This window comes from Podarcis tiliguerta, assembly GCF_965153285.1.
Source record: "Podarcis tiliguerta genome assembly, chromosome: 10".
Classification (NCBI taxonomy): domain Eukaryota; kingdom Metazoa; phylum Chordata; class Lepidosauria; order Squamata; family Lacertidae; genus Podarcis; species Podarcis tiliguerta.
Window position 1 is genome coordinate 39,779,808 of NC_139543.1, and position 21,920 is coordinate 39,801,727.

Genomic DNA, 21,920 nt, shown 5'->3' on the forward strand with positions numbered 1-21,920 from the left:
TTTAGCTAATGGGGCCTCCCACTGCCTCTGCGCCGCTGCCACACGGTTTCTGTTTTCATCCTGAAGCAAAGTTCTTAACTATTTCTGGGTTTGCAGAATCTATAACCTGAAGTGTCTGTAACCCGAGGTACCACTGTACTTTTAAATTGAGCCTTCCAAACAATCAAATTGTATTGAATTTGTCTGAAATAATAATCACGTTATAACAAGATAGTAATAGTTCAGTAAATATGCTGCAAGGCTTTTCATACATTCAGAATCTTAATATGTTGTCAGCCCTATTTAAACTTGCATGTAACATCAGAAAGGTAGCTTATTTACAGGTATGGCAACAACCTAATACAGTGTTACCTCAGGTTACATATGCTTCAGGTTACATACGCTTCAGATTACAGACTCCGCTAACCCAGAAATAGTACCTCAGGTTATGAACTTTGCTTCAGGATGAGAACAGAAATCGTGCTTCTGCGGTGCGGCAGCAGCAGGAGGACCCATTAGCTAAAGTGGTGCTTCAGGTTAAGAACAGTTTCAGGCTAAGAACGGACCTCCGGAACGAATTAAGTACTTAACCTGAGGTACCACTGTAGTACTGAAATAAACTGAAACTAACCACAAATACAGCTGTGGAGGTATGCAGGGACGGCCCTCTCCCTTTCCCCCAATTGTACTGGGTATTGAGCTTACTGTAATGTCAAAAGAGCCTGTCTTCTCCCACTGGAGAACAAATTTTGGTTGGCTACCAAGACAAGACGAGGTTTGTTTGCTTTCGCAAAAGGGTGCTGCTGTGTATCCAGTTCCATTTTGGAAATACAGGGCACCACTCACCTTTCAAGAGCTGTTACGGTATGTTGTTGTTTATTGTTGTTGTTATTATTATTAATAATAATAATAATATTCTGTCTTTTCCCCCAGACTGAGACGTGAGACAGCTTACTCTGCTATGTTTTGCTGCTTAATTCTAGCATATGTTAGATACAAATTCTAGCAGACATTAGATTATGACGTTATAGGTTCATGGTATAATGCACCGAAATGATAGCTCTTACTATTTTCATTCAGACGTCAGGGTCACCAACATCCAAGAAAAAGACAAAAGCCAAGGTTTCCAAGGAAAAAAAACTACCTAAATATCCCACTAAACACCATGGTGTGGGCAAATCATCTGACTGGCAAAGGTAATTCAGCTGTTTTATGTGCTCTAAATAAGATTTAACTGGATTTCAGTTATGTCTGTTATTTCTGAATATGGCCTATCACATTAAAGAGATTAGAAACGGACATTGGAAATCATTTTTCTTTAATGTTAACTGGGCTTGAATTGGACTGGCTCAGATTAAGTTGAGCTATTTCCCCTCCAGGGGAAAGAACTAGAATTTATGCAAGAAATCCAAAATGGATCCTGTTGCACCCTAACTGGGGACTCGGTCACTAACACCCCCGTCCACCCTATCATTGTTGGTTTGTTTGTTTAATAAATTTCTAATTTGTTACATCAACTTCAGTGCAGACCAGTGTAGCTACTGAATTCCCCTCCAGATTTCAATAAAGCAAGGTCTTGTTCACATGTAACGCCAAGCCAAACCATGGCTTAGCAGGAACAAGCAAATGTGGGGGCTTCTTCCCCAGCCATTCTGCTGCTGCGCTGTGCTTTAGTGTGTTGTCTGAATCCAGGCTTGTGATTTAGCTCTCCAGACAAACCACAATCTATAAATCATAGAACAAGGCTTGGCTACATCTTGTGGTTTGCTGGTTTGCCTGGAGAGAGCTAAAAAAAGAGTCTAGGTTTGGATGACACATTAAATCACATCACGGCTTAGCTCAGTGCAGTAGCAGAGAACAACCAGAGAAGAAGGAGGTGGCTGTGATCACTCTCAAAGTCCATGTTTGCTCTTTTGGTTTGGCTTATCATTACATGCAAACAAGGACAAGATGTGGCTGTTCTTACAGTTTCAGAATTTTTTTTCTTTCCTCTTACAGCCATTCTGTTGGAATTATTATGAATTGTTTATTTTGGGCAACACAGGTCCCCCCCCCCTGTAAATCACTCTTACTGTGGTTTTTATTTAGGCGAGAAAAAGAAGAATCACGAAGAGTAGCTATGCAAGTGCTGACGCAAAAGCTGAATTTGCGTTCTAACGTCTTCTTGAAACGAAAGAGATGGCGGCGGGTATATGTTGAAGAGTTGCCGTGGCGATCTCAGCTGAACATTTACCTGGCAATTGCCCACTTCAATTTGTTTAAAAAACGGATAGAAGAGTTATATTCCATTGATGTTGATTCTTTGAAAAATCTGAACAGGTAAAAATGGATAAATGTGATGGTTTTTAATGGCATAATCCAACAATGCCCTAGCAGCCTCTTTTACCTCCTGTCCTGCTGTATTCTGTGTTTTCCATAAACAACAACTGTTATACTTCAGTGGAAGAAGTGTACAGTTCAGAAGACTGATCTTGCAACTCTTGTTCTTGTGGCGTCTTACCAAACCACTGCTGATGGGAAGCTGCTTTTCCCTTGTATGTTACCATGACTTAGAAGAAACAAAAGTTATTGGCCTATTAGTGGAGTTATTCCCTATTGATTACTTTTTGGTAATGCATCTCTCCTACTTTCTCTTTTCTTAGAATTACTATGAACTTAAAAAGATCTGAAAGGAGCAAAAGAAATATACTTCAAGGCTTCAGAATTCTTTTTCAAACATACTTACTAGGCAGTGCTTTCTTCTTCATGTGCCAAGTTCTAGTGCTTGATATGACTTTCGCAACTCTTCATCCATTGATATGAATGGCCAGACAGGGTTACTCCGAAATAATTCCACTGAAGATTTGCTCTTGCTGTTTCCCCAGCTGAGTCTTAGTGTTTATGTGTTTGTCTGCCCCACTTCCAAGGAGCTGAGGATAATGGAAGTGATCGTTTCCCCATTTTATCAACTGGAATAGAAACTGAGCTTTGAGCTTTGATTTCTTAACTTTTGCACGTTGGTTCCAACCTGCAGCTATATTTATAGTTTAAACTCTTATTTTTTTATTTTAGTTATTCAATTCCTGTCCTGCCTTTCCCCAGATTTGGTGTCCCCATGGTGAATAAGAAAATAAGAGTAAAATCAATAAAACCTGTCTTGAGAGATAACTAATATCACCTCTAGTTGTTGTTGTTATAATAATTATATTTATACCCCATCTTTATCCCTTATGGGATTCAAGATGGTTTACAGATAGGAAAACCAATAATTAACAAACAATTAAAAATTGATAGAATTAAAACTCAATGCATATTTAAAATGTATTAAAACCATACAATCAATTACAATAAAAACAGCACAGCTGTCAGTTCCCAAAAGCCTGTTGGAACAAGAAAGTCTGGTAAAAGGACAACAAAGAGGGAGCCAGTCTAGTTTCTCAAGGAAGGGTGTTGCAGAGTCTAGGAGTGGCTACTAAGAAGGCTGATGGCCCATGGCTCACAGCTTCACCAGAAAATCCACACTAGGTTGGAAAGGTCACATGAAAGCAGGAATTAACTGAAGCATTCAGCATAGTGCTGTAAATATAAAAAGAAGACTTCAAAAGTATTTGCAGAATAATAAAGTTGCAATATTGTTAGTTTTTATGTATTTGATATCTCTTGCTTGCTCTTCTTAAATAATGAAATGTTTTGTTTTGCAGTTATCATGAACTAGACCCAGACGCATTCTCATTAATCAATTCAGGCACTATAGTGGTGGCAGCAACAACAGAGGAGCAACTGAAGACTTTTCAACTTCCGTATTTTAAGAGAACAATATCAGGAAAAATCCGTAAAAAAAACGGTAATTAAATTAAAAATACGCAATAACAAGATAACTGTAATCTTACATATTAAAATCCATCAACCTTCTCTCCTGTTCTTGTCCAAACAATTAGGACATATAACAGTAACTATTTGGTTTCATAATGGATTTGTTTTCAATTTGTATTTCTTATAGAATGAGTTTAAAACAACCTTCTCCCTAGAGTGTAGTCTAGCAGATGGGTAGATACTGTCATCTATCACCCAGGGGCAGGCAATGCAGTGTTTGAGGGAGGTGGTTGCCTTGCTGTAGGCAGACACTCCCCCCCCCCTTATTTCCTGCCGCCCTTCTAGGCAGTTCTATTTCTCCTTCCTCGTTATTACTCTCACTTTTTGAACTATTTTGTGCTTCCCTGTTCTTTCCTGCTTGTTGTTATCCTTAGTGAGTTTCTGAGTGATTTTGAACATATTTTTTCTGTCAGCTTTTGGTCTTCTTCCTTCTCTTCTTCTTATTGGCAGGTTTGGGTTTCTGTGTGTCAAGGGTGGTTAGTTTCCTATATTCCCATCTGATAGACTATCTTTCAGGAAGAAGGGGCTGTTGGCTTTATGTGTAAGAAATTTCTCCTAAGATCAGAGCCCGTCCTCTTTCATGTGGATAGATTGGCTTTCTGGTTTTTATTTATTTTATTGCAATGTTCTTTTTTCTTGCAGTGTTATTTGTTCTTAGCTTTTCAAATTGTCAAAATTGTTCAGTTCCTTTTATGTGTCAGAGAAGTAGTTCTGGTGTATTTTTGCCTATTTGCACTATTTTGCACTTTCTTATATTCTTATTTTTATTTGTCTGTCACCATGCCCTTGTTGGAGGAATCTTTGAGAGGAAATGGACTGTGGTCTCTGCATGCAGTGAGGCAACCTGCTTCCTGAACTCTGCATTTTCTGCCTGTGGGTGACAGATGGCAGTAGCTACCCATCTGATGAAATATTCTCCAGGAGAAATTTATTTCGGGTTATGCCAACAGCCACTATTATTGGGGTTAGCTGTTGATTCTCTTGATTGCAAGCATTGAGCCAGTGGCAAAACTAATGCATTATTAGTACTTAATGTAACTGAAGTGAATTCAGATGCTGATGGTGGGCGGGCTTCGTTTGATTGCATGGTGAAATATCTTCTCCATTGTTGTGCACCCAAGTCCTAGCTTTTCAAAATTCACAGACATTTTATCTTGCTGCTGACCAATTGGCATAGTTAGTTTTGCATGAGCTCCACATGTATTCCTTCCCCTGTTTTGTCTGTCTTAGCCAGTACTTTATATTGTGCACCCCTGCTCTCCTCCTCTAACCCTGCATCCACTCTGTTCTGATGCCCTGTAGTTTGAGGTGCATCACATACCACTATTAGTGCTATATCTGTTCTTGGGTCTCTTGCTCCAAATATGCCTGGTGTTTCTAATAATGTCTGCTTTCTTGACTTCAATGCGATTGCTGCTGCTTCTAGGAGTTATTGATCCTGTTTTGATTGCCTGCCTTGCAATTCTTACTGAAGTTCTGTACAGCCCATCTGTCCCAAGTTTCTATCTTAATTTTGCCTGTCTGTCTGATTCTGCTTGTCTGTCCCAGACAAGGTCTAGAGATACCGATGGACCATGGGATAATCCTTTTATGACATAGGTATTTAATCAGAGTGGAAATGGACCCAGTAGGTCATACTCGATTCCTAATCTAAAGCAATCCTAAAAAGCAATGCATACAAAGAAGGATTTGTACAGCCTCTTTAAGAAGCTTGTTCCTTTGCTGTTTAGGTTTAGATTTTTCTCAATGATTGGTCTTAAGACATGTCATTTAAATCACACTGTCTATCCTTAGGGGACTGCTGAGTAATTTTCCCTTTTCTTTCTGACATTCTTATAAATATTTGAAAATGGTCTGCATGCTTACCATTCTCTCTCTCACTTGATTCCCACCCCAGCCAAAGCATGCCCATTTCCTCCTGTTAGTTGCTTCCTGAGCTGCAGTGCTCCAAGCTTGAACACAGTACCGCCAGAGGAAATCTTAAGTGTGCTTAATAGAACAAAATTGGAAAGCACAAATCTTCACATTGTTTAGTCTGTTATTCATGTAACCCTTATATCTTTCTTATTCCGTTGCGTGTTCATATGTGGTTATTCTTTTTGTATTTCTAGTTCACACTGTTGAGAACAACACTTCCGTATTTTGTCCAGTTTAGGAGTAATGTGAAGACAGACGCAAACAAAATAAAAGGGTGTCTCTCCGTATTATTTTGCTAACTTTTGATTTGGTGATTCAGTGCATTTTGTTATCAAATTGGGTTGGTGGTGGAAAATGGAACCTAATGGATTGCAAGCATCAGTTTATCTGCTATTTGGAGACTGATTGATTTGGAGGCTCAGCAAGAGTCAGAATATTCCTTGTGGCTAACTTGACAAAATGGCTGATGAATTCTTCAGAACAGCCATAAAATACAGAACGAAAAATACTGCAATTGATTCCAGAGAATTGATCTAGTATTGATCTGTTTATTGCTTGTGTCTGTGTGCATAAGCACGTAGTTATGTAGTCAGTTATGAGCATATGTTTAAAATAATTCAACATCTTCAAAATCTTTCTCTGAAAGGAATAGGATTTAGATCAGAACACAATTATTCATCCTGACAATTGATGGCTTTTAAACAAGCCTATCAGTACCATCTTTAGTTTAAGTGAGCTTTCTCGGTCTCACTGTTTGCTGCTCCAGTCCTGCCTTTCTTTTATGAGGGTTTCCAGGGCTGCCTGGTGTAATGGCAAAAGGAAAACACAATTCCAGTGTCTCCTTGTTGCATTTCATAGGCTCGAACAGCCTTTCCACATCTGTTGACGTCCACTGCAGCAGATGCAGCCCTGTCTTCCTCTTGCATCACTTGTCAGGCGCAAGCTAGGGAATCAGAAGCCCAGTCATTCAGTACTAGAACAGTGAACTCAGCCATTCAGCCACCAGAGCAGCTGTGAAATATGGTAGGACCTGTCACTGGTTTTTCAGATGGACTTCTAGTGTGGCCTTTTGATAAGCTAGGGGTACTTACACAATTCTGGAATATCGAAAATACCAGCCCTGAATATTCTGCAGCCAGCAGCTCATAGCAAGTCAAGACTTCCTTGCTCTTCTTTGCTCAGACACACTTGATTCCACCTCCCCTGTCTTCAATTCTGGTCCTTCCATGCCTGCTTCTGACCCCACTTTACAAAGTGCTTCTTCAGATGCTGTTTCCAGCTCAAGCCTACTTGACCACAGTAATTGTCTCACCCCTGAAACTGATGCCACAACGGATCCCACTGATCTTTCCCAGCTGTCATCTTCTGCCTCAGATTCAGGTGGGTTACTACATATTGGCCAAATGTCTAACAGATGTTGAGCGGTTCCATGATCTGAGGCATTTCCCAACAAATACTCCACTAACCTATCGCTTTTGCAGAAGTTCCTTTATATATGCTCACTATATTGTCAGGTGCTCCATTTCTGTGACAGGTTCTCAGCTTAAGTCTCAGGCATCAGATGAGGATGAGATCAGGTGATTGCCGAGTCTTTGGATAGATGAGGATTCAAAAATAGAAGTTGTCAATGCATAAAGGAGCATATATAAGGCATTGCAGAACAGGACAAGCTGAAGAGCATACAAGGATGTCAGCACATGTTATAAAAAAAATAGTAAAAAAAGCCATCAACTTGCTTTCCTTGGTGATACGGTGGACAAGACTAAATAAAGAGCATCAATGGACCAGAATGCTATGTAGGAGAAAGGGGGAAATGGCAGTTTCACCATAGTCATTGAGGGTTCTGCTAACTGTTCTGATACACCTTCAGTTCCTTTCTCTTACCAGATGGCCTCATCAGAGGAACTGACACCTGGCCCTCAGTGCTGTCATTCTGAGCCCCACAACATTTAACACTCAGCTTGGAGGGGGGCGGCGGATATGATCTCAGAAAGATACAGAGTCTGTCATGATCATGGGAGTGCCCACCAGAGAAGGCATGAGGCAGACCTTTTGCAGTTGAGGCCAGATGTCGAAGCTGAGGGCAGATGTCGCTTTCTGTAGCTGCTAACTCCTTTAGGGTAATGGGATTTTTAGTTCTGGGGATCTTTCCTCCCAAGGAATCTCTGGTTTAGCCATCTCTGTCTGGCATCAGAGATGTTTTCTCAGATGAAGGGATGTGGTCCCTGGTGCCTGCAGGCTCACACAGCATGGACCGGGAAGTGAATCTATCTCTTCACAGCATTCCAGTTGCCAGAGGTCTCAGCCCCCAATGAGTCCTGATCCAAGGCCATGATAGAGTCTACTCATTCCAAACTTTTGTGATTCATTGAATTATAGATGTGCCAATTAAAATCAAATCCTTTGTAATGTTTATTTATATACATTCCAGAAGGTTCTCGAGCATGTTTCTTTCTTGTATATTTACAATAAAACTGCAACTGTTCCTTTAGTATCAACCAGTCAATATAACTATGGACTAGAAAGATTACTTCTCACAGTGTGTAAATAGAGAGAGGTCTGTAGCTCAGTGGAAGCTCTTCCACTGCTTTAGATGCAGAAGGTCTCAGGTTCAGTATTTGGTATCTCCAGGCAGGGCTGGGAGAGATTCCTACCCAGAGTGCTGGAGAGCTGCTGCCAGTCACTAAACAGCACTGACCTAGATGAACCAATGGCTTTGCAAGCCAGTTTCCACCATGCCCCAGGTTGCTCTCAACAGTAGGTACAGTTCTTATATAGGCCTCCTCTTTTGGGGTGACTGGTTTATGGGCTGTTGGTCTCCACAGACTTGGGTCCAGAGCTCCTATGTCTTTCCTGTGGCGGCTCCCTGTTTCCCATTTTTCATTAAGGTTGAGGCCCTGTAGCTGTTCTCCTTCCATCTCATCAGGCATACAGTTAAGAGGACCACATCATGCTTCTTTTAACACAGGTGGGGAGCCTCCAGGCAATGTCTAAACATGGTCTTCTCAGGAGTAGGTATTGGGGCCTACTTAAGGGTTAAGGTACTGGCAAAAGACCGTTGAATCCCTGCAGCCCATCTTATTAACAGATCTGGAAACTATTATTACTCATTCTGATGTTTTTGAAAATGTGTCCTCAGTTTAACTCAAATGTTGTTTGTTTTTAGATCCATTATATTTTTCTGATCACAACATTAAGCCGGATGAAAAAGACACCCCACGACCTCAGGGACTACCTCAGGGATATGTTACCGTAAAAGAACGTGAAAAAGCGCAATCTTATTCATCTTTGCTGGAGCATTTTGTTAAAATCTTTCTACATTTTAGAAGAGCGGCGGTAATGTCTTCTTGAATTAATGTGTTTATGTAATTGTATTAAAATGTCTCTACCAGTTTCAATAGGTGAGACAAACATTTGTTTCTTGTACTTCTATTAACTTCCTCTTCTATTCCAGATCTCAGTAGGGTAGTCTAGCAGAAAGGGCTCAGATCATCTAGGTCTTCCTAACCCTTTAAAGCAGGTGTCTGAGAAAGCTTGGCAGCAGCCCTTCTCTCATTCACTCACTTTTGTCACATCTTTGCTTCTTAACCCACTCCTTGTGTCAGTTAGGACAAGAATCCTCCAAGAGATGACTTAGAAGACTTTTTAGCTCTAATTTATATTTTACCTCTTTTCTTTTCCTAACAATTCATGGAGGAGAGTGTTCGTTACGTGACACATAAACCTTTGCACACATTTCCCCCCCGTCTTATTGCTGAAACAGTGAGGGAGTCCCACTAGAACTTCAAAAACCATTTGATCCTTCCTCAAATACTTCGGCGAAAACAGCTATGAATACCCAAACCTTCTTTTCATATTCCAGCAGGGGAAAGACAATTTTGACATACAATGAACATTTTTCCGTGATGTGCAAACAATAACAGTGGTCCTAGGTGGCAGTGCTGTCCAGAACTATGGCTAGTGGCCACCATCTTTAATGGGGGGGGGGGCTTGTAGCATTGTACATATCCCACATATCTCTGGAAGAAGTCAGAAAGACAGCAAGAAGCCCCTTAGCAAACACAGAGAACACTCCTAAGCATTTTCACGCTAGAGAAAGTGGAAGGCCAATAATGAGTTTCTGGGTAGCCTGTTGCCTAGATGCCAGCTTTCAGACCAGCAGGAGCTTTTTCCTAGCTGGAAGTAGTACCTGGTGCATACTTTCTAAAATAGGAATCAGAAGAATTCCCTTTCTTGGTTTCTCTTATTGTATTTACTAAAACCTTTTAAAGGCAACACCAGAATTATTTTGCAGTAGGTACAACTTTGTTGCCTTTTGCTTTAACTAAGTGAATGCATCCATAAATAATATGGGAAATGCAATCTTATATTGGATTGTGCTGTGTTTTCTGAATGGCCCCCTCAGGGAGCACAGCACACAGTGCTATAAAGCCCAAACCTCTACTTAGAAGGGACTTGTCCAGCTTCCTAAGCACATGCTGTTCTACTGAGCACAGCCTAATACCATGTCGGCTCAGAACCTCATTTCTGTAATGATTATGTTGCACAAAGTGAAGCCGCATTCATAATGAATGTCACCACTTCACATGCATTAGATCAGCAGCATGGAAATATGTTAGAAATTATAGCTAGGGAATGTACAAGTGGAAAAACACCAGTAAAATATGAATAGGTTTTATGAATATATCTTGAAATGGCTGACAAAGATTATCAGAAAGCTGTAGTTTTAATCACTGTCTGGCTGCTTGGCTATAGAAGGGTAACATGCACTCCTTTGCTCTCTCTATTTATTTCCTTTTATTTTCTGTCATTTCTTTCCAGCAATAGCCAACTTCCCTCCTCTCAGTTATTTTCCTGTGTATGACTTGGATATTTTTGTGTTCTCAGCTGCCTGAGAATTCAGTGGGTAGTCTGCATGCTATACAGTGGTACCTCAGGTTACATACACTTCAGGTTACAGACTCCGCTAAGCCAGAAATAGTGCTTCAGGTTAAGAACTTTGCTTCAGGATAAGAACAGAAATCGTGCTCCGGCGGCGCAGCAGCAGCAGGAGGCCCCATTAGCTAAAATGGTACTTCAGGTTAAGAACAGTTTCAGGTTAAGTACAGACCTCCGGAACGAATTAAGTACTTAACCCGAGGTACCACTGTAGAGAGGGGTTTGTATCCTTTTTTTCTATTGAAAAGTAAGAATGAAGAAGTAGTTACCGTATTTTTCCGTCTATAAGACATCCCAATGTATAGGGACCCCCCCTCCATTTTTGGGGACTCAGTTTTAAGAAAATGGTTTGTGTTTTAATGCTGACATCACTGAGAAATCTCCATGCTCCACTCATCAGACTTGTATCTGACACTTTACCATCCAGGTACTAGCCTACCGTGGTGGCCACTGGACGTTGCTTCAGAACGTGTGCCGAGACCTTTGGACCTATACCCAGGAAGCGCAGTCAATTATTAGACATTCACAATCTTTTCATGCACCATTTCCTATTACCAAGGAGTTGTTTCATGACACCATTTGGCTGCCATATTTCATGGCATCAGATATGTTGCTTGATATGGTGGTTGATCTGCAGGCTACTGATTCTGTTAAGGTAAATATATTTTATTGTCTGCATACTGTATTCAGCTTTGTTTCTGATTTACAAGCAGCAAAAAAATGTATTTTTACTAAAGGAATTTCTTCTTTGTTCTTGTTCTTGGCTTATTTAAACCTTTCAGCTACTATCCAGTGTACAATTTATATTACAATATGGCTTCTAAAAACACAAACATTAAACAGGACTAGCTAATCTTTTTTGGGGGGCCACATTGATGGATACCCACCCCTTTGAGGTCTGCATCCCAGTGGTTGATGTGGTCAGTTTATATGTGTGCATACACATATTGCACATACATACATAAAGACCACTCACTCATACTTGCTACACTTGCACATTCACACATTCACCATACACGCAGTATACACATACATTGCACAAACTCACCAGACATGAAATCACTACTCGTAATACACTCGTGCATAAAGACACCTACACACACACACACACACACACCATTTTCAGCACTCTCATTCCAGCGCTGGGGTGGGTGTGGCTGAAAATGCTGCAGAGGGCATTCTATTTATTCTAGAGGTAGAAATGCTGCCTTTTAAAGAGCAGGCTAAGGACTTTATTTCCAATCTTAGCACTGTGGCGCTTAGCACCAGGATTGCAGATAAAATATATTTCTGCCTCTTCTTTATCTCTAAAGAGCAGACAGATCGCTCTCTAAAAAGCAAGGAAAATGCTTTATCTTCCAATCAGATTGGAAGATAGAGCTAAAGGGGTTGATGGGTCACTTCCTGTGGCTTGTACTGTGGGTTAGACTTGCTTGCTTTAATCATACGTTCAAATTGTGGTCATCACATGTTGTTGTTGTTATTATTATTTATTATTTGTATACCACCCTTCATCCGCAGATGCCAGGGCAATTCACAAAACAAAAATACAAAATAGAAACAAGAACAAGCACATAATTCAAATCACACATTGGTATTTTTCAACTTCTGTTTTCTAAAATGATATAAAATTTCTGAGTGTTGTATTACGATGAATTGGAAACAATGTTGTTTGGGATATTAAGAGGGATAGGTCTTACCTGAATAGTAGATTTATTAGGTGGGAGAGGAATAGCCCAATCCAAACCCAAAGACTTCATCGTCCACCGTAATAAATGGTGTGTGTACTTGTGTAAGTGTAAAACCTGAAAGATCATCTCACCCCTTATATAACAAATTGATGGTTGCTCTCTGCAGGTGAGGACCTTCTGCACACATTTTATCAGGAGGTCAGTTTTGCACAATGTAGAAATCAGGCCGTTAGTGTTGTGTCAACTACCCTTCAGAATTTCCTTGAATATCAGTTTGGTGGTGTCTGTGTTATGTTTTTGGCTTCTACTGAAGACTTCCTCCTTAAACAAGACTGTTGAGTTGAGGTCTTTCCCAGTCTATAGCTGCATTGGAATTGTTACTAAGATTCAGTTCAGTTTTAGCAAACAGCCATTACATGCATAAAAATAACAACAACAACAACAATGCTGCTACTAATAGTGGTTTACATTTCTACTCCCCAACCTTTTTAGGGGATAAATCATTTCCCATACTCCCTTTAAATTTTGTTACACAAATTTGTAGAGCCTTTGTAAGAAAATTGGATGTTCTAAAGGATATATACTTCTCTACATCAGACGACATAATACAAGATTTTAAAAATGTTTTATCTCTTGTATTTTGCTGCCCAGATTGCCTTTTGGAGGAGGGGTGGCTATAAACAAAACGAAGAAACAAAAAAATGGTGCAACTGTGCAGCACAGGGGAATCGAACACAGGAGTATTCAATGTTGTGCCCTCCAGATGTTGTTGGGCTACAAGTCCCATCCCTGACTGCTGGCAACACTGGCTAGGGCTGATGGGACTTGCAGCCCAAGAACATCTGGAGGATACCGCATTGACCATCACTGATGTTCCATATCCAGAAAGGTTAGTTGAATAGATTTTTGAGGATAAGAAAAGTTTGGCTCATTTGCAGAACATTTATGAACCACAAATGAACCCAGCACGTGAAATGTGTGGCCTGAAACTGGGACTTGATAAAAGCTATTTGGAATCCTTGCTTTACTACTCTCCATTTTGAATTTATAGATTGTTGAAGCTGAAGGAGATTTCTGTGTTCCAAGTTGTGTAGGCGGCATAGCTCAAGATGAAGGCGGTTCCAACTTTTCATTTGAATATCCATTTGATGATATCTGTGTTGTTGATTTGCAAGGAGTACGTAATTTGGTTCTGCGAACTATTGAGCTTCTATTTTTTTTAAAGAAGTGGGAATCACTAGTATACATAGCCATGCAGTTCAACACAATTACACAGTAAGTAACATATGTGCTCTTTTTGAAGGGAAAAATGTGTGGTTTTTTTTAAGAAATAAAATGTTAGCAGTTTTTAATTTTGAAATCTATCTGATTTTTCTAGTGAGAGATATACAGAGCAATTGATTCCACTGCTGGTATATGCTCAGAGACAACTACAGGAAAGAGCACAAGTCTGTGACTCTACTATCTCACACCCTAAATTCAAATATCTTGTTACTGATACTGGACGCAAGGTGAAATGTTTGAGATGTGCTTACTTTCAGTCCTACATGTGAATAACTTGGAGGCAGACAACATTTCCACATTCCCCTTCATTCTAAAGTTCCAGGAGGGAGTGGGGGTCTGCAACAATTTAAAATACAATATTAAAAAACAAAAAAACACCGTCACCAAAAATACGATGGGTCCTCAATATATACATCTCAGGTGTGGAAGACCAGGGCAAAGATATGTGACTTTATGGTGGAGGATAGGTAGGAAATAAATTTCTATACTGCCCTTCATCTGAGGATCACAGGGTTGTTTACAGTATAAAAAGTAAAGCGACCCCTGACCATTAGGTCCAGTTGCGGACAACTCTGGGGTTGTGGTGCTCATCTCGCTTTATTGGCCGAGGGAGCCGGTGTACAGCTTCCAGGTCATGTGGCCAGCATGACTAAGCCGCTTCTGGCGAACCAGAGCAGTGCACGGAAACATTGTTTCCTATTTATCTACTTGCACTTTGTGCTTTCAAACTGCTAGGTTGGCAGGAGCAGGGACCGAGCAACAGGAACTCATCCCGTTGCAGGCATTCGAACTGCAGACCTGCTGATCGGCAAGCCCTATGCTCTGTGGTTTAACCCCATGCATAACAGCAAAAAACAAACTACTCCTCCCCATCACACACAGTTTAAAAGGTAATAGATTATTTAGTTAGCCAAAGGCCTGGGTAATATTCTTACATTGCTCTGTAGCAATAGTATCCTACCTGGTGACCTCTAGATGCTTTTGGACTACAATTCCCATCAGCCTAAGCCATCACGGTCCATGTTGATGGGAGAGCTAACACCATTTCAAGGGCACCACAATGGGTACTAGTGCACAGACCCTTATTTTGAAGCATATCAGTTAAAGATGGTGAACATTAGTTTGGATTGTTTGCACATCTAAATTATTTCTCTGCAAGGAATTTTCTGGAATCAAGTTTTAGGTAACCAAATATTGACATAAAAATCTGAGTTTAGTCACATTATTTCGAAAACATTGCCAATATATGTTACAGTGTAGAAAACATATATTTTTCTCTTAGGTGCGCTGTAGAGACTTTGTTGCGACAAAGCTGCATTCTGCTGCCAAATGTAATGAAACAACTGATGAGGATGGATTTGATAGTAAAGGTCAGAGCACATACTGATATATAAGTCCTTTTTATCTTCAGAAGGTTTTCTGTTCATGTCCTTTTGGAGTACTATGGCAATATTTTTATACTATGTCTAAATAGGCCATGCCTCAGTCACATGCAGCCAGCCATTTCTGTGAGAAATAGGATATTTACCATATTCTGTTCTGTTTTCCTGTGATACTGGATCTTGATTTTTTGATGGAGCTGCAGGGATCTTTCATTGAAGAGGCAGATGAGCCTACTTCTGTTCTGTCTTTTTCCTTCTGAATTAGAATTTGTGTACTTTGCTGCAGCTCTTGCTGATCCAATTTAAAAGGAGCCCTTCACCTCACCCTAGTTAACTTTTTGAATGATATGGTTTTATTTTGCTGATGAGGAGGAAAACAACTGGTGTAGAGGCACAAGGGACCTAAACTGGGGATTCAGGCAAGGAGCCCTGTCTCTTCCCTTGCTAAACCTCTGGGACAGCTGGTTGGCCAATGGGGTTACTAGCTGGATCTTTTTTGTACTGTAGTGCCACCCATTTAATAGCCAGAAAGGATACTGTTCCTTAGTCACTCATTCTGATCTGAGCACCAAAAGGGGCCTTGGTGGTGTTCTGTAAAGCAGTTCCGAGTGGGATGGTGTTGTGGTCGGATCACGTGGCCTTCACACCCAGCGGGGGTTGGTCAAGCCCCGTGTTATGGCTCCCGGCCGGCCAATCCAGTTGACGGGGGGGGGGCGTGGCTTACCCCTTTTAAACCGCTGTGCAGCAAGGGGATCTCCCTCTTGTTCCGGCTTGAGTGGCGGTTAGGTATTGGTAAAACCTTGTTTGGGGGAGGGGAGGTGTGGCCATCGCCTGCCCCTCCATACTAAAGGGTATTCTGTTAAAGGAATCTGGTGGTTGTGGTTCCTGTCCGAAGCCCGGGTAGAGGCTAGGGCCATGGCACGACCTTCCGGTGACTCTAGGGTCCAGTTGACGTGCATCAACAAGCTCCCCCTACTGGTGGTTAAGCCTTGTGAGACTTCTTGCAGGTGGGCAGGAGTCAGATATAGTCGGTTCAATTCCAATGCCTAAGCCAATACCGCTCACATTCTGTATGTAACCAGTAAAGTTGTGGCCTAAATTTTGCCCATTAACCTAAAATATGGTGTCCACGTGTTATTATTCAACATAAAGGAGAGGCCTCGGGGTCTTGATACACAAATGTTGGTCCAGACTTAGTTCCTCAATCTGTACAACTCATCGCATTGAATAACCACACAGTGCCCATTCACATTATTACTAATCTAATCTATAGCAGTCACTTTCCTCCTCTCCTGGTCCTTCTGCTGCCATGCTACCCATGACTAAGCCATGGCTTGGCTTGGTGTCATGTCCAAAGCCAAGCTTGTGGTTTTCCTCACTCCAGACAAACCATCAGCTGGAACCAAGGATTGTTCTAGGGTTAACTGCTTGCAATTTGTCTGAGAAAGACATACCATTAAATTGGGTTTAGCCATTAAGCTAAGACAAACCATGGCTGAGCCCTGTATGTGTAGCATCAGCAGGACTGGGGGAAGAGTGCTGCAGCTATGATCATTTATTTCGGAATCTCATTCACACCAAGCCATGGTTGGGCATAGCGCTATATGCAAACTGTGTCACAAACTCCTTGTCCCTATTTTATGCTTGATCTACAATCTGGTATTTTAGCCTTCAATCATGTCAGCATGACAACTTTGGTCTTTGGCCTGCCTGTACTTGAATCAGACTCTTCAGCTGTGGTCTGTCTTGGAGTTTGGCCAAGGCCTGACATACCTCTCTTCTGATTCGAGGAAATAAGTTGTACCCTTTCACCAGTGTTATAGCAAATTGTGCTTGTTGTCTGTTTCAGACTGATGTTGTCAAATGTGAAACAAAAGCATTGAAGCATTAAAAACCTTTGCTGTATAAAAAAGGAAAGATCCATATTTAGGTTTTAATATATTTGTTGCTTCAATTAAGATGCGGATCAAGGAAGAGCACTGGTTTCTGTTCCTCTGGATGTGTCAGATGCACTGCAGTGTTTCAGTGAAAGCCTGGAAAAAGCAAAATACCACAGTAGATCTATTAAATATAGCAGGAAATTGCTTGCATTATTTCTTGCTCACACACAAGGTGAGTAATTGCTATAACATCTGTTGGTTAACAACAAGATTGTGTGTACAATTGATCTACTTTAAGAAATCAAATACTGGAAAATTTAGTGTGAAACAGAAGATAATTATTAATGTAGATGCTTTTTATATGCATACAAGAAGCTACGAGTTTGGTGATACAGGTATAACCACTACATGGTTATCTTAGTTGAGGACCATTGTTCTCTTACATCTGCACCAGCCTTAAATGTGAATATTTTTGGCAAATTAATTTTAATTCTGTGTTTGTAGAATTTATACAAATTCATATTTATTTATTTATACAGATTCATATTTTTGCAGCCAATCTTTGTGTTGGCTAGAAAGTGTAAATAAGCATTTTTTTCCTGGAATTACCTTTGAAATTAATCTTTTTCTACAATTAATTGCCACCAGAATCAAAATCTTTTGGATAGAGTATATTCAGTATATTGATCACTTTTCTAATCTAGAGTGTGGAAGAGTAGACACCAGATGGAAGGCATCTTCACATGGAAAAGTGGAATTTATGATGGGGGCTGAGTTCACATATCAGCCAGAACCACCTGATTTTTCTAATGAAAATTTTACTAGCATTAGTTTGGTTCAAGGCAACTCCATTCCCCGGTCAAAACTGTCAGTAGTCATCTCTTCATATGAGCAAACTCTTGGTAAGATTATAATTTGTTTTGCCTCCCTTACAAATATATATGTGCAGATATATGCTTACAAGTATGTGTCCACAAATTTTGGTGGTATATAGTCTATCCCATGAAAGTTTCTTCTGTACCCATATGTTTTTTTCTACTGTAGAAAAGATCTTTGGCTGAGATCCTGAGTTAGCTCCCCATCCCCTGATTTATTGTTAAATGGCTTCGGGATTTTTATGGGGATTCATAAATGAAATAAATGAATAATATTATTTAGGATAATGATTTATTTTCTAATTCATATAAGTTGATTTACATAAATATATTAAGTGTGTATTAATATTTTTATTTTTTAAAATTCTCCTTCAACCAATGAAAATCAGAGGCTCTTCAAAAAAATGATCAGCAAGACCTCATGGTGCAGGCTTTCAGTGAACTCGGAAATATTCACTTTTATACAGGAAACAAAAGGTATCTATAGTGCAACAGATATAAAATGAAACTGTCCTTAAATTTTCAGTTTTAATGCATAATTAGCTAAAGCATAGCTAAAGGCTGCTAACTGAAGTCTAGGGGCCTGCAAATACTATTGTTTTGATTGAGACGAGGTTGTATGTTTAAGCATGTGCCAGAGTTACTGACATATGCTTTGCTTGCGTTTGCATCATAAGTTTTGTGGGACTCCCTTGTTAAGAGTGGTGAAGGGCTTTACAGCCGTTCTTTCCACCTTCTGATAGGAAGCACCTGGAGCAGGTACTTCAATCCCAACCTGCAACTGCACATGTGGTTGCTTGAGTCAAGTGGGTATTTCAGAGGAAAATAAGAAAAACATTTTACATAATAAGTCAGGCTAGTGATAGGTTGTTTTTTTTATGTGATTTTAATTGCTATCAACAGCTTTGATATTTTTAAATGAAATTGTGATAAACAGGGTTGTTGTTTTTTACAATAACTAAATAAAATGTGGTTGCATGAACTGAAAAACAAAACACAAAAGTGAGCTTTGAAGGAAAGTGTCCCTCGGTCTTAATGTGCATTTGGTTTTAGTTTTAACATTTCCCCATTTCCAGTGGAAGGTCAGCAGAGTGGCCAGAAGGCAGGCAGCAACCTTGGGGGAGGCTGGATTGCCAGCATGCATCCAATTCTGCTCCTGCCTTTGGTTGAAGTGCAGCCAGTCATTATCGCTCTTGCTCATCTTTCAGTTACTTCTCTCTGAATTTCTTCTAAACCTTCCCTCGTCTGTCGTAGGGAATTAGTAATAGTCCTCCTTCCCAATGGGCACATTCCCCTCTGGTTCCCTTCACTCCGTAGCTGTTTCCCCCCCCTCCCACCCTCTGCCAGGCAGCACCCAGTACCTTCACCAGGCACTACCGCCAGGATGCTTTGGATTCGGTATTTGGCAGGTGGTCCTGCAGCAGGTCCTCCCTCCACAACCTCTTGCACCTGCACTCCCACCCTAGGAAGGTTAGAATCCCACTCTACTGATCTTTCACTGGAAATTGGGCGGGGGGGGGGGGAGTATAGTTGTACCTGCTTGAAGTGTACTTTTCCATTTCCTAATGAAAGGTCAGCAGACCCTGCCCCTGGGTTGGCTGCAGGATCCTTGTTATTAGCACAAATCACATTGACATTGGGAGGTGGTATGTTTTCTTTCTGCCCTTACACTCCCGGCTGTCAAGCTTGGCAAGTCCATGACCTGAATGCCTGTTGGAAGTCCTGACTCCCCAAAAGTTGCTTCCTGTCTTGGGATCACTAGGTGCAGCCTTCAACCCACGCTGCTGACCTTTCATTAGGAAATGGAAAACTACACATCAGGCAGCTGCAACTGTACTTTTAAAAGTGCAAGTTGTTTGCATGCATGTCAGTGGGGTGCGAGGCTTCTGTATGCAGTTGAGTGCTGGATTTGGCCTGGGAAAATGTCTCTGTGTGTGCAGTTTAAGTAGATTAATATTTGCTGCAACCTGAGAGGTGTGGAGGGCATCTGTCTTACAATATGTACTGTATACAACATTGCAGGCCTCCTATAAAGCATCCTTTATAGCCAGTGTGGTGTAGTGGTTAAGAGCGGTAGTCTCGTAATCTGGGGAACCGGGTTCATGTCTCCGCTCCTCCACATGCAGCTGCTGGGTGGCCTTGGGCTAGTCACACTTCTTTGAAGTCTCTCAGCTCCACTCACCTCACAGAGTGTTTGTTGTGGGGGAGGAAGGGAAAGGAGAATGTCAGCCGCTTTGAGACTCCTTCGGGTAGTGATAAAGCGGGATATCAAATCCAAACTCCTCTTCTCTTCTTCTTCTTCTTCCTTGCTCAGCACAGTCCCTTGCAACAGGGTTTGACAATGGCCTACACTGCAAGATTGTTCTATACTACTTCCAGAGCCCAAGTGTTGGGATTTATCAATGGACAATACCTTTATCCCATTCTGAGCCTGACCTGAAGTATTCAGTGTAAGCAACACTGCAGGGCAATCAGATCTCTTCCAGCTATAGCCCCTTCCAGCCTTCATAATGGGCATGATGAATTGCATTTGCTTTGGAACTTGCATAGGTTTCCTTAGTTCCTACCTGGGAAGCAACTGCTTTTCAGCATCCCTGTGTAGATTGTCCCACTGTTTCTGAAAAAGAGAGGGAAATCATGTATTTACCTGCCAATTTTACTATTTCTGGGAGGCAATGACACCTCTGATTGATGTGGGGCATTTATGTACCTGGGTTTCTTGGCCATGTCACTTAAAACACACAGACATCATGGAGTTGGCCGGGACCTTGAGGGCCATCTAGTTCAATCTCCTGCATTGCACAATCTCAACACGTGGTACCCATCCAATTTCAAACCATACCAGACCCTGCTTAGCTTTGCAAACATACTAGTAGTTTTATTGCTGCACCACTAGGAGGATAGTGTGTGTGTGTGTGTGTGTGTGTGTCCGTCCGTCCCTCCTTAGATTTCTTTTTTTGTTAAGTTGCAGACCAAGGTATAGGAAGAGTGACTGGAAAAAAATATGCCTCTTGTGTTTAATTTTCCAGTTTTTGCAGTTCACACTGCATTTCATTAACCTGTTACATCTGCGCTTGAAGGTGTGATGCCAAATAAAATATTTTCATTATCTTGCATTTTAATAAATGTCAGTGAAACATTGGATATTTTTAAATGTTTTTCAGAGCTGCTTTCAAATGCTGGTGTCAAGGCCTTGATGGAGTCCTGAAAATAGTTGATTCACTTAATCACTGGCACGAGTTAGACGGCTTGTCAGAGAATGCCACTGGCAACTTGGCAAATATCTCTCAAGGTTACTGTGAGAAATTTGTTTCTCGGGGTGGAATTTGGGGTTGCTTACAAGGAGCAACCTTAGCAGCCAAAATAGCTCAGTGAGTATGTAATGCAACCTTCTCATCCACTGATCCTAGAATAATTCATGTGTATATAATAAAGGATAGAATACTTCTTATTGTTAATGAAGTTCTTTTTTAAAAAGCGCCTATCAGAAATACTGATAAATAAATCATTCAAACATTCTGTCTAAGTTTGTATTCATACTGCATCTTTATCCAAGTTACCTTGTAGAGGCAATCTTCATTTTGTGCAGGGGTTCTATTCCAGACCCCCACACATGTTGGTGAAACCTGCATAAGCCTGCTTTGCCCAGCTCTGCCCCACCCCTCCCCTTTTCATGATGTCTTTATGACATTTGGGGGCTGCTTCCATGTTCGACGCCATGCTTGTGTGCACGATCGCGTATCATTTGCATGTGCCTAGAGCAGGAGTTGCCTGTAATTTCATGTCAGTTTTTTATTATCATTTGAATTTAATATGTATTTCCAGAAAAATATAAAATATTTGATATAAAATGACAAGTTGAAACATATAGCCACACAAATTACAGTAGTACCTCAGGTTAAGTACTTAATTCGTTCCGGAGGTTCGTTCTTAACCTGAAACTGTCCTTAACCTGAGGTACCACTTTAGTCTCCTGCTGCCGCCATGTGATTTCTGTTCTCATCCTGAAGCAAAGTTCTTAACCCGAGGTACTATTTCTGGGTTAGCGGAGTCTGTAACCTGAAGCGTATGTAACCTGAAGTGTATGTAACCCAAGGTACCACTGTGTACTCCCGTGTGCCA

The 21,920-nt window shown here is 40.9% G+C and overlaps 1 protein-coding gene across 2 annotated transcripts in view; it reads left to right on the forward strand.

The window, feature by feature from the left end:
* CFAP54 (cilia and flagella associated protein 54) overlaps nt 1-21,920 on the forward strand; it is a 101,453-nt gene that overhangs the window by 52,185 nt on the left and 27,348 nt on the right. The window contains exons 33-45 of one of the 2 annotated variants that reach the window (XM_083401026.1): nt 1,060-1,175; nt 2,068-2,298; nt 3,660-3,802; nt 6,931-7,128; nt 8,915-9,084; nt 11,114-11,341; nt 13,429-13,652; nt 13,756-13,888; nt 14,944-15,031; nt 17,003-17,155; nt 17,628-17,825; nt 18,188-18,275; nt 20,963-21,169. In XM_083401026.1, the coding sequence (XP_083257152.1) occupies nt 1,060-1,175; nt 2,068-2,298; nt 3,660-3,802; nt 6,931-7,128; nt 8,915-9,084; nt 11,114-11,341; nt 13,429-13,652; nt 13,756-13,888; nt 14,944-15,031; nt 17,003-17,155; nt 17,628-17,825; nt 18,188-18,275; nt 20,963-21,169 (2,177 nt within the window). The remainder of the gene's footprint in view (nt 1-1,059; nt 1,176-2,067; nt 2,299-3,659; nt 3,803-6,930; nt 7,129-8,914; nt 9,085-11,113; nt 11,342-13,428; nt 13,653-13,755; nt 13,889-14,943; nt 15,032-17,002; nt 17,156-17,627; nt 17,826-18,187; nt 18,276-20,962; nt 21,170-21,920) is intronic. The other variant, XM_083401027.1, reaches the window with a different exon arrangement.